Source organism: Acanthochromis polyacanthus, chromosome 13 (assembly GCF_021347895.1).
Source record: "Acanthochromis polyacanthus isolate Apoly-LR-REF ecotype Palm Island chromosome 13, KAUST_Apoly_ChrSc, whole genome shotgun sequence".
Taxonomy (NCBI): Eukaryota; Metazoa; Chordata; class Actinopteri; family Pomacentridae; genus Acanthochromis; species Acanthochromis polyacanthus.
The window spans coordinates 25,825,398-25,838,516 of record NC_067125.1 but is presented as its reverse complement, the minus strand read 5'-3'; the positions used below and the strand labels follow the sequence as shown (position 1 = coordinate 25,838,516).

The 13,119-nt window shown below is 38.8% G+C and overlaps 1 protein-coding gene across 1 annotated transcript in view; it reads right to left on the bottom strand.

Moving 5' to 3' along the window:
• galnt17 (polypeptide N-acetylgalactosaminyltransferase 17) overlaps nucleotides 1–12,552 on the bottom strand; it is a 36,911-nt gene extending 24,359 nt beyond the window's left edge. Inside the window, exons 1-3 of the mRNA XM_051957896.1 lie at nucleotides 11,833–12,552; nucleotides 11,355–11,713; nucleotides 8,769–8,952 (exon numbers count right to left, since the gene is read on the bottom strand). Coding sequence (XP_051813856.1) covers nucleotides 8,769–8,952; nucleotides 11,355–11,595 — 425 coding nt within the window. The 5' untranslated portion in view covers nucleotides 11,596–11,713; nucleotides 11,833–12,552. The remainder of the gene's footprint in view (nucleotides 1–8,768; nucleotides 8,953–11,354; nucleotides 11,714–11,832) is intronic.
• Nucleotides 12,553–13,119: the final 567 nt, after the last annotated feature.

The following is a 13,119-nucleotide window of genomic DNA, read 5'->3' as shown; positions in this document are numbered from 1 at the left end:
ATCCTCTGATTTCCGGCGCTCTAGGAGCCCATTCGTTGCGCTGATTGGTTGTATACCTACCCAATTGCTGCAGAGTGATTTGATAGACAACCTTTTAGCCCGCCTCCCTCCCTGTCGAGCGTGCCTAGATCCTTGCGTCTTCAGAGCATGGGTCTAGCGTGGCTAGGCTACATTTCTAAGTCATCCCAAACTTTTCAACGGTCGTGCACTTAAACTTGTAAATCACTGAGAACTCATTGGGCCTTAATGGTTTAGGATTGCCCGGCATTTCAAAAATTAGGACTTTTAAACTGATGACATTTCCAGAGCTGATTAATTCTCTGACTTTTTAAACCTTGTAACACTCAACCGACACGGGCTTCCCTAAACAAACGGACAGAGGATCTGATACAAAGCTAATTAATGACTACAAAGCAGGGGGAGGCTATAAAAAGATATCAAAGAGCTTCCCGGCTCACAGTTTCCACTGTTCAAATGTCATAATGAAACGGGAGTTCAGCAGAATGGTGGAAGTCACGACGAGATCTGGAAGAAACCTCAGTAAAAATTGAAAGGAAATGCAAAACTTCTATGTGTCTGCAAAGGAGCTGCAGGAAGATTTACAGGAATGATGGCGTTCCTCCTGAGGAGTCCTCTAACAGAAATATCATCTCATCACTACAATCAGCTTTTGAAGTGCACAAGGCAACATTTGGATATTGCAGCAGCCAGATGATTTTCAAATTGAACTCTCCAAACTGTATTTTTTGAGAAAAAAGGGGCAGCATTTGATGAATAGAAAACCTTGCCTACTCTTGAGCATGAGGGTGAAAATATTCTGCTTTATGGTGGTTTGGTGCAGATGGAATAAAGAATGAAAACCCATCAATAGCCTCCACTTCCAGCTTCTAAATCAGTTATCTTCACTATATTTCTTTAAATTAAAGCCACACTGGAAGGGCAAAGACAAAGTTGAAACCACTTTTTACCACACTAAAACAGAAGCCACCACTCAGCTTATCTGCCTCCTTGTTTCTTATCCAGCAACATTCACCTTAATGCAGCAAACACAGTTCTAATTGAAAACAGGTTTACCTCAATAAAGGGCTGAGTGGGAGTTGAGGTTGTGCCAAAAAGGGATCATTTGCAAAACACTGATTACCACCTGTAGGAACAAATTATCTTTACCTGCTCTGTGCTCAAAATTCTAACCAGTCCAGCTTCTTTTTCAGGTTCAAACAGTCTTAAAAATGAGATGTTTTACTCATAATGCAGTTTTCTACTTGTCAAAAAGTGATTCCAAGCTTCAACACTGTGATTTAAATGTTATTAAAGCATCACAATGATCTGATTTCATTCATGAGATATGAAATATATAAGATATATAATAGATAAGATTACAACCCGTACAATAATAGTAGAAGAGATAGTTTCTTTACTACATTTATAAAAAACATCCATAACTGAGAATATAAGAGATTTAATAGCCCAAACATAGGAAACAATGCTGTAGTGTTGCCTATAAACACAGTAATTGTCAGTCCGGATTTTATTTGGTCCCAATTATAGTGGTATAATTTTTTTTTTTATTATTTACAAAACATTGTGCAACGAACAAACAAACAAACAAAAAAACAGGCAAGAACGTAGGCTTTTCTGGAGTGGGAAATAAAAAGTTGCAAATGGATGAAACATTAGAGGAGCTGGTCAACAAATTAGTTTTGTAGGAAATTTATGAGTCTGGTTTGAAATTGGAGAGGGGTATCTATTCTCATAAACAAAAGAATCTCTTTCATTCACAATAACACCATAACTGACTCAGAGGGAAGATTTGTCATTATAAACATAACAATAAATAATAATCCAATAACAATAGCAAGCATTTATGGGCCAAATTCTGACTCCCCATCATTCTTTCACAACTTTTTCTCAACAATTTCCAGGATTTCAGATGGCCCAATCATAATTGGAGGAGATTTTAACACTGTAATAAATCCATCATTGGATAATAGTACATCTAACACCAGACTCTCACAATCAACTGAAATAATTAAGCAATATATGGAGGAGCTTGGTCTTGGCGATGGTTGGCGGCTGCAAAATTCCACAAGAGAATACTCATTCTTCTCTCTGGTCCATAAATCATATTCACGTATTGACTTCTTTCTCCTTAGCAATTCTATTCTGCCAAAACTTTCAAATTTCACAATCCACTCCATAATAATAAGTGATCATGCACCCGTTACTCTCACCTGGAATCAAATTCACCTTGATAGAATGATTACACCCCCTAGATGGCGCTTCAGTACTTCTCTTTTAAAAGATCAGGACTTCAATAACCTAATTCAAAGAGAGTGGACATCCTTCCTAGAAATAAATGATTCCCCAAAGTCATCACCATCGGTTCTATGGTAAACGGGGAAAGCAGTTTTAAGAGGAATAATCATTTCATACTCCACATACAGAAAGAAAAAAGAACAACAACAATCAGAATTGGAACGTAAAATCAAACAACTCGAAATCATTAATTCAAATAATCCTACAGAACAAATTGAAGCGGAACTGCGGCAATATAAACTCCAAATAAATGATATAATACACAAAAAAACAACATTTATGATACAAATACTCCGTCAAGAAGCTTTTCAACACTGCAATAAGTCCAGTAAATATCTGGCAAACCAACTCAAACAAAATCAGGAAAAAACACGCATTGTTAGCATACAGAACTCAGCAGGGAAGCCAACACAATCCCCAATAGAGATTAACAAAATATTTAAAGATTTTTACGCAAAACTATACTCATCTGAAAATGACACATTTCAAAACGATATAAACACATTTCTCAATGACATTGAGCTTCCAAAATTAACTCAGGAACAACAATTAATGCTTGATTCACCAATAACAGATAAAGAACTCGAGAAGGCACTCAAATTAATGCCAAACAATAAATCACCTGGTCCTGATGGCTTCCCTGCTGAGTTCTATAAACATTTCTGGTCTATTTTCACTCCACTTTTTCAAAGAGTTATCACAGAAATAACAGAAATATCTAGATTACCCAACCATATGAATTCCGCCATAATCTCACTTCTTCTTAAACCTAATAAAGATCCAACCATACCATCTAGCTACCGCCCCATATCACTCATCAACGTCGACCTCAAAATAATCACCAAGACATTATCCCACCGTTTAGAAAAAGTAATTCCGTCCATAATTCATTCAGATCAAACTGGATTTATAAAAGGTAGACACTCTTCAAACAATACACGCAGACTGTTCAACTTACTGGAATATTCGACATCACAACAACAACAACCAACAATCATAGTCTCACTTGATGCAGAAAAAGCATTTGACAGCGTTAAGTGGTCATTTTTAACATCTACTCTCCAAACATTCGGCTTTGGGGAATCATTTATAAACTGGATTCACATTTTACACACCTCTCCCACTGCCACAGTACTAACTAATGCATTAACATCACAACCATTCACATTGTACAGAGGAACTAGGCAAGGATGCCCACTCTCTCCCCTTCTCTTCACCATATTCATAGAACCTCTCGCTGCTGCAATCCGCCAAAATCCAGGTATCACAGGAATAAAAACTCCCACTGCACATCATAAAATAAGCCTATATGCTGATGATATACTCCTCTACCTTCAGCAACCATACACCTCTCTTACAGAAACATAATATCTCATAAAAACATATTCACATGTCTCGGACTATTCCATCAACTTTCATAAATCTGTTATACTCCCAGTACGGGGGGACGACTGGAATGTGACAGCCCATATACCACCTATTCCGATATGCACAAATTACATCACATACTTAGGCATTAATATTTCCCCCAGGCTGTCAGAGTTGGTCAATTTAAACCTCGCTCCTCTCATCAAAACAATAACAGACAGCCTTAACCGGTAGAAAAAAATCACCCTTTATCACTCATAGGTCGAATAGCTGCAATAAAAATATTCATTCTGCAAAAAATCACTTACCTTCCGTCTATGATCCCAATTCTTCCCAATCAATCCTGGTTTAAATCTCTTGATTCAATAATAGCATCATTTTATTGGAAAAATAAAACCCCACGAATCAAACTCTCCACATTACAAGAACCTAGATCACAAGGAGGTCTCAATGCTCCTAATTGTTTTCATTATTCATTAGCTATCAATTTACAATATATATACAAATGGACACACCCCACTCCATCTGACAGTACCTGGCAAGAAATAGAAGAAACGTTTTGTCGAAACATTCCACTTTCAGCTTTACCATTCTGCAGTACTTCAATAAAACAACATCCATGCTTCAAAATTTCAACAATATCCTCCACTCTGACAGCCTGGTGGAAACTCCACAAAACGACTAACTCCACATTAGCACCTTCTAGACTAACACCTATATGGAATAATCTGGATCTTCTAATGAACAAAAAACCCTTACACTTTGGCACATGGGCAGAGAAAGGCATCACACAGTCAGAGCACATCTTTCAGAATAACACACTGGTTTCATTTCCATATCTTGTCCAGAGGTTTGGCATCAGGAGAACACAGTATTTAGAATATTTCCAATTACAATCCTCAATCACGTCCTCTTACAAAACCAGAAATATAAATCTTGAATTATCCCCAGTACCTTCAGAACTTCTCCAAATTAAATCTAGAAAAAAAAACTCACAGCCAAAATATATCAAATAATAACTAAATCCGACAAAACAATCTCCATCCCACACCACAAATGGGAACATGACTTACAATTGTCTCCTGATGCCAGTTTCTGGACAAAGATCTGCAATAACATCTACACCATGTCAAAAAGCGCAAATCTACAATTGATACAATACAAAATAATACACAGAACACATTTTACAAGACAGAAACTCTCAAAATTCACCTCAATTTCAGACAAATGTATTAACTGCACCCAAGACATTACAGACAGCTACATTCACGCCATTTCGTTCTGTTCACCTGTTTTCCTCTTCTGGAGACAGGTGACAGAATCACTCTCTGCCCTCCTGGACTGCCACATCCCATTATCCCCCTCACTCTGCCTACTGGGAGACATATCATCCACCACACTCAACCCTTCATACACTCAACTCCTGCTGACAGCCCTAACCATCGCCAAGAAAACCATACTCACTAACTGGAAATCAAAAACATCAATAAGCATACCTCAATGGAAAAATTCTTATCTGACCATATTCTTACAGAGTACCAATCAACAATACCTGATTTTATGACAATGGATCCCCCCCAATTTCAAATAAAATTAGTTTAAACTTCACAAAGACACACTTTTGTTGTTATCAGAGACCATAAATTATGCGCGTATTTGTACATTATAACTATTTGATCCGGATAAAAGCAGCTCAAGACATTTAGAAACACTAAAAATCACTTTTTGGCACAAATTTTCTCATGTTATGTATTTTTGTTTCATTCACAGGTTGAATTTGGTGACGAGATTTAGAGTTTATGCCACACAAGCAGGTTTTATTTGCATAATCAGCATAAATATCTGGATCAGTGGAGGGTTTTTCTTAATTTCCATGTTAGGTTTGTAGTCCTACCTTTAGTTTTTCCCTCAGAACATGTGCTTTCTGCTGCTGAGCTCCCCTGCAGCGTCTTTAGCTTGATTTTCAGTTTCTGCAGCTTCGAGCCTTAATTTTCTTCATCTGCCTCTTAGTTTTAATCCACCTGTTTTGCTTTGTTATTTGTTTTTCTTAATTTTTCGTTCTTTACTAATCGATCCATTTTTATCATCAGTTCACGTCACGCTAGCTAGAGTGAGCGGCTTCATTAGTCAAACTTTTGCTCCAGCACACAGGTGTGCCGGGTTGCCACATTGGCGACAGTTTCCACTTCTTTAGCAAAATCTGTTAATTTCAGTTAAAGCCCAAATTTTATGTGAAAAGGCTGTACGTTTAGATTAGAACATTGCATATACACAGCACGTAATTTTAAATCACCCAGCACATTATACATTTATTTACCAATCAACAACAACAGCACCATCAACACTGTGGCGCTGCAGAAAGACGCCAGAACTGGCAACCAGGAAGGTACTAAAGTCCTGAACAGGTGTGAACAGTTTCACGTTTTCCCTCCACACTGCCACCTTGTGTATGAACAGCAAGCATATTTTGAGTATTTTAGCCAGGTAGCCCAAACTCTAAAATATATAATAAAATACATTTTTTAAAAATCTGCAATTTTATGGAATTTCTTTCTTTTTTTGATTGCTTTTGCTTTTTAAAATACATTTTCTGTTTCTATTTTTGGTAATACACAAAAGTAGCAATGAAACTGCCACTGTGAATTTATATGTCTAATGTAAAATACCATTAAAAATTTGTAACTGTGTACAGAAACTCATTTGAGTGTTATAGCAATAGGGCTACATCATGAAAACATACACTAAGAAACTGTATTTTTACTTAATTTTTGCGGACAAATTTTACTGATTTTATGTCCAAATTTTTCAATACACCAAAATGTTCATAAATCACAGCGCTCGATTTAGACGGTCGCCAGGTCGCCGCGAGCACTAGGAATCATGGCAGGTTGATGACATCATACAAAGTGGCTGCCTCCATGAAGAAAACATGATAGGCAGTTCAGCTCGATCGAGCGCTTCATTTCCACGGTCGCCAGGTCGCCATTTGCGACGTTTTTAGTCGCCACTTTGTATGATGTCATCAACCTGCCATGATTCCCGGCGCTCGCGGCGACCTGGCGACCGTCTAAATCGAGCGCTGAATCATGTAAATAGATTGTGAATTTACATGTGTAATATAGAAAAAACATTAAAAACCTGTAAGTTAATACCCATTTTTTTCAAACACAGTCACAAATTCATTGCAGTTTTACTTTTTTCATTTAAATTCATTTAAAATTAAGGTATAACAAAGATTTTTTTTTTTTAAATTAGACACAACTAATGACACTTAACAGATAATTTTACTGACATTTGTTTGTTAAATGAGGGACATTTTAAAATTAACTGCATGTGCTTTCACAACAAAAACATTGAATGTGTTTTCATCTGTATAATTTATACACACTGATACACAAAATAATAGTATATATTGTTTTTTATTTGTATTCTTCATTATACACCAAAAAGCCAAAGTTGTGGGTATCCACAATCTCTTATTTTCCAGTAGTTTACTGCATGTTTTTGGCATCCTGTTGTCTGAATATTAGTGTTTTATTACATTGTATGTATACTGGCTGCATCATTATTTAATTATGAGCTGCTATGTGAGCCATCAATTAAAGTTTGGCAACAAGCACCATGAGAAGCACTGCTCTAAATGAACAAACAGGTGGGGATAATAAAGACTGTTAAATGATGAGTATGCACAGCTGCACATACAGTTTCTGGTCTGGCCTAGTTCTCAGATCTGACTTATGAATTGATGCTGCTCTTCAGCACCGATTGATCTGGCGGCAAATCACCAAAGAAGGCTAAGCTGTCATTTAGTCACTGCCCTATTTTGTGAAAGATGGAAATAAGGGAAAAATGAATGCACAATATGGCCCAACTTCAACTGCCTGTTCCCTTTTAAACTTCTTAAAACAAGCTTAATTTTCAAAATAAAATGACAAAAATGCCCCCTAAAAACCAACTGTCCTGTCAACTGCAGTAAATTCTTGTCAGCTGATTTATTTGCTGTATCCTACAGTTAGACAAAAGCAGATTGAGATACATGTCAATTGAGTGATGCTGAAAAGACGCTTTCTACAACAGATCACGATCCAAACTTCAAAATACACCATTTAAGAAAAGAAACACAAATTAAAGCAACTCTCACTGTGTCCTGATTATAAACATCATTTAAGAGCTGAAGGAGATTTTAAACATACTGAGTGAAAGAACTTGAAGTGAGAATGGCAGAAAATTTGCTAAATTTCTTACAAAACCACAAAAATCGCTTGCTAGCCGTGTTATTTGCCCAAGAACTTGACTTTCACTGACTTTGGCATGCACAGAATGGTTCACTTTTGGGGTGGCATTTACACTGCAGTTCAAAAGTTTGGGGTCACCCAGACAATTCCATGTTTTCCATGATAACTCACATTTTTATTCATGTGCTAACATAACTGCTCAAGGGTTTTCTAATCATCAATGAGCCTTTCAACATCATTAGCTAACACAATGTAGCATTAGAACACAGGAGTGATGGTTGCTGGAAATGTTCCTCTGTACCCCTATGGAGATATTCCATTAAAATCAGATGTTTCCAGATAGAATAGTCATTTACCACATTAACGATGTCTAGACTGTATTTCTGATTCATTTAATGTTATCTTCATTGAAAAAAATGCTTTTCTTTCAAAAGTAAGGGCATTTCTAAGTTACCCCAAACGTTTGACCAGTAGTGTACATATTTCTGCTTAAAAAAGTCAACAAAATACATAGTTTGCCCAGACTTTTAGATTCAACTGAATGCTTCGTTTAAAAAAATATTGTTTTCGTTGTGATATTTTTCCAGTAGAAAGTGCTCCAATTAAAACTGTCCACAGTGAGGTCTGCATTATCCACAAAAACAGGGACGCTGCTTATGAAAAAAGAAGCTACTGCTGAATTATTTACTTGTATTTTTAATGCTGTTAGAAAATTAAAGTTCATCCATTGCCATTTTACTGGGCTGGAAACGGAAATCTCAGCCGTGGATTTCCCAAAACCAGAAGCAATCTGTAGGAAATGTGTTTCGTGTGATTTAAGGGCAGTTTCTCTATTTGACATGCACTCACTTGCTGGGCCGGTGGTCCGGTATGGTCCGATCCAGAGAGATCCTGTCGCTGAGGTAGGCATTGTAGCCGTACTTCTCCCTCAGGTATTTAGCATCGCTCTCCTCGGCCGGTGACAGCGTGGCAGGGAGGCCGCCTTTACCGCGACCCCCGAACCCCTCGATCAGGCCCAGAGATTTGGACAGACCTGGGCAAAGCAAACAGGAGAAGATTACACGTCAGGATCCTTTAGTCTGAGCTGAGCCACCCTCCTCTCGGTTAATGTGCTCTGAGGCCAGCAGCTGATAGTTTGCTTCACCGTCACAAACTCGCAGGAATATGTAGACAGTGGCTGTCAGAGCAGGTGAACCTCTCAGCTGGATTCAGATTATAACAAGTGACGTAAGTGGTGGCACAGATTCAAACAGAAGAGCCTCAATGCGGGGATGTGGAAAATATGGTGAAGCCGGGGTTACTGGAGTGAGGGTGTATTCAGCTGCAAGATGCCAGAGAAGATTCAAGGTTTCCATTGTTGCTAATTAGGGATAAAATAAGACTGCTGTCAGTGTGACCGGCTGTGTTTGTGGGTGCCACAATGATTAAATCGGCTGTCTTTCAAAGTGATGAGCTGCGTTGGCAAACACCTTGCTTCCTGAAGGCACCGAATCCCTGAAAGCGTCTCCTCTGTAGCCAACCCTGACCTCTAACCTCGGCGGTGGAAGAAAGACATCGTCCCTCCAGGGATTAAGGAAGTGAGAAACCACCACGTCATCCATTTAAACCCTAAATATGACACTTAGGTTGGCATTTAGAATGAAATGTTTCACTGGAAAATAATGAAGAATTAACTGTTGAGCTCTTCAGCCTTCCTTAAATATTTTTTAATAGTTTGAGACGTTAAGGTCAGTTAAGTAGATTCAGATTTTCTAGTAGAGTGCACAATCTCATCTAACATGCAGGAATTGGCTCCATAATACAACAGACAATATCAAGGGCAATGTTAAGAGCATTTACTCATCACTCTAACATTTCTATACCAGGGAAAGTCAATGAAGAATTACACAAGATCACTGAAAAAAATCTATTTTTCCTGCCTGAAGTTGCAAAAAATGATGAATATGGCTTAAAATTGTACTTGTTCTTGTACACAAGAACAAATTAGAATTTTCACAGCATGCTATCTCCATAAATAAAGCAAAAACCCCCACAGAATGGACTTATCATTAAAGCTCCTGTATGCATAACAGAGCAATGCTTTTGGTTTATAGTCAGCTCTGCAAGAAACAGTTGTACAATATATTTTAAGGGCCATCCTGGTGATGTAAAGGTGTATATTTAATGCAGTTTCACCTCTGATGTTTTTTAGGTTGCTTCTTTTTGGACTCATGACTCGCTAACATTTCTATATCAGGGAAAGTCAATGAAAAGTCAGATGAGTTCACTAAAAAAAATCAATATTTGCTGCCTGAAGTTGCAAGAAATGGTCAATATGGCTTAAAATTGTATTTTTGAACTGTACACAAGCTTTAATCTGCACTGTTGAACCTATAAAAGAACAAATCAGCATGAAATCACTATCAATAAAGTAAAATGCCTACAGGATGGGTTTATCATTAAAGCTGCAAAATAAAACGTTTTTGTTAGTCAGTTTTACAAAAACAGCTGTGTTTAAGTTGTACGGTACATTTTAACGGATGTAAAGGTGCATATTTAATGGGGCTTCATCTCTGATAGTTTTTACATTGTTTTTTTACTCATTACTCTTTAACATTTTTATATCAGGGAAAGTCAATGAAAAGTCAGTCTAGATCACTAAAGGATCTTTAATTTCTGCCTCAGTGTGCCTTAAAATTGTACTTTTGAAAAGTAAACAAGTTTTAATCTCAATGTTAAGCCTTTATTTGGACAAAATCATGGCTCTTCAAAATTTCCATATCAGGCAAAGTCAATAAAAAGTCAAACTAAAATAGCAAAAATCTACAATTGCTGCCTCAATGTGCCTTAAAATTGTACTTTTGAACAACAGACAAACTATAATCTCACTGTTGAGCCCTTTATTTCCTCATTACTCTCTAATATTTCTACATCAGGAACAGTCAATGCAAAATCAGACTAGATCACTAAAAATGTTTAATTATTGCCTCAATATGACTTAAAATTGTACTTTTGAACAGTACACAAGTTTTAATCTCACTGTTAAGCCCTTTTTAAAAAAAACTCATTACTCTTTAAAATCTCTATATCAGGGGAAGTCAATGAAAAATTGGGCAAGATTGCATAAAAAAAGCTGTAATTGCTGCTTAAAAATTGCACTTTTGAACCGTGTCAGAGTTTTAGTTTTACTGTAAAGCCGTTTAATTTACTCTAACATTTCATTTCTATATGAGGGAAAGTCAATGAAAAGTCAGACTGAATGACTACAACAATCCTTAATTGCTGCTTGAAGTTGCAAGAAATGTTCAATATGCCTTAAAATTGCACTTTTGAATCACTCACATGCTTTAATCTCACTGTCTAGCCTTTTATTTTTACTCTCTAACATTTCTATATCCGGGTAAGTCGATAAATCCAGTGTTCTGCAGGCTAAGTGTAAATCAGGTTCCTCTTTACCGTTTAATTGCCGGTACACCACGTCCTCCAGCGAGCTGAGCCTCTTGAGCAGCACCTCGTGGCTGATGCTGGGCCCCTGCGCCGTCCCGTTGCCCCGGGGCCTCTTCCCGTCAGCCGGAGCCTCCGGACCGACGGCTTGGACGCTGCGCGTGTTGCACTTGGCCCAGAAAGTCATGAAGCCGGCCACGGCGAGCACGTTGAGCACCAGGAGGACCCTCCATCTCCGGAACACAAAAGCCATTAAAAAGTCGCCGGTGTCCGGGCTCCGGGCGCTGAGGGGGGGCGGCGGGGGGCGGCACAGGAGAAGCCGGGGACGTGTCGCAGATTCAGGGCTGCCTCGGCTGGCGATGCGCGGAAAGCTGCGGAGGATAATTCACAACATGGGCAGACCTTTACACAGAAGCAGTGAAACCCATAGAGATATTCCTGCAATCCCGAGGCAGTGCACTGATTTCTGCCCCCGATTCTGCCCTCTTACCATTTGACACAGGGGTTATTTTAGGTTGCATCCCCCTTCTGAGCAAATTTGGGGCGCCTGGCCATCGGCTTTCATCCGCGTCCCCTCCGCTTCTCCTCGGCTGCCTTTAAGAATCATGCACGGGAGATGTAAGACAAAGACTCCAGCATATGTTGAGCTTGAGGAACAGATAAATAATTTAACAGCGAGGAGAATATCAAGTGTGTCTTTTTTCCCTCCTTTGCGCCTTAACACAAGTCGGCAGTGATGCGACCGAAGGGAGCTGCTGCGCGTAAAATAAAAATAAAAATAGAGAGAAAAAAAAATCCTCGCAGATGCTCAGAGAAAACCCGGTAAAGCCTCCCAGCTTCTTGTTTGCTCGCACATCGTCTTCCAGCGGTAATCAGAGTGAGATACAGCTGAGGAAGCTCGGATGATGAACTGATGATGAGAGCTGCAGCATCCTCTGAAGGCACCGAGGTTCCGGAAACGCAGCGGCGGAATCAGCAGAAGAACCGCGTCCTTATTCCCCGCTTGTCTTCACGTGTTCTTCCATTCGGTCAGCTGCATACCAGCGTCTTCCTGTTATTCTCTACGCCCTTCTTGTTTGTTGCGCCCTGTCATTTCCTCTGATTCTCCCTATATACGCGCTCAGCCCCTACAGGGAGTCGATCCGGCGACGTTTCGCTTCGCAGCAGCAGCAGGTCAGGGCCAGTGGATGTGGATGGGAAGGTGGGTGGGGTGTCTGCTCACTGCCACCCAATTATCCACAATTACACAACATTTAACATATTACAGAGGCGGGTGTCTTGTTGCCAGCAAGGGTGACAACTATTTTTTATAGATAATTGCACCATAAATCTACATTTCCACTCAGAAATCAGAAACAGATAGTGTCCCATTTCTGCACTGAATAATATAAAATTCTCTCAGGCAGTGTTCCTCCTCGCTAGAGGGTGAAGTTTGAGAACAATTTATCAGTGTTTTCTCTCTTTTCCTCAGGGGAAAATCTAACTTACTCAAAAGAAGCAACAAAATCCGAGTAGCTGATTACGGATTTTACATAAAAACAACATTTAAGCATACAAAACTGCACAACATGCATTGATTTTGCACATATTTTGCAAAAGAATTCAAGTGTTTAACCGCTTATGCATTAAGGTGCAACTCCAATACAATGTCATTTCAGCTTTAGCAATGCAAAATGTTACATTATATGTTCTTTAGGCATTAATAATACGCTACTTTGCAAAGCAAAAATCTGTAATTGCTGCCTAAAGTTGCAAGAAAAGGTCGCTATGACTCAAT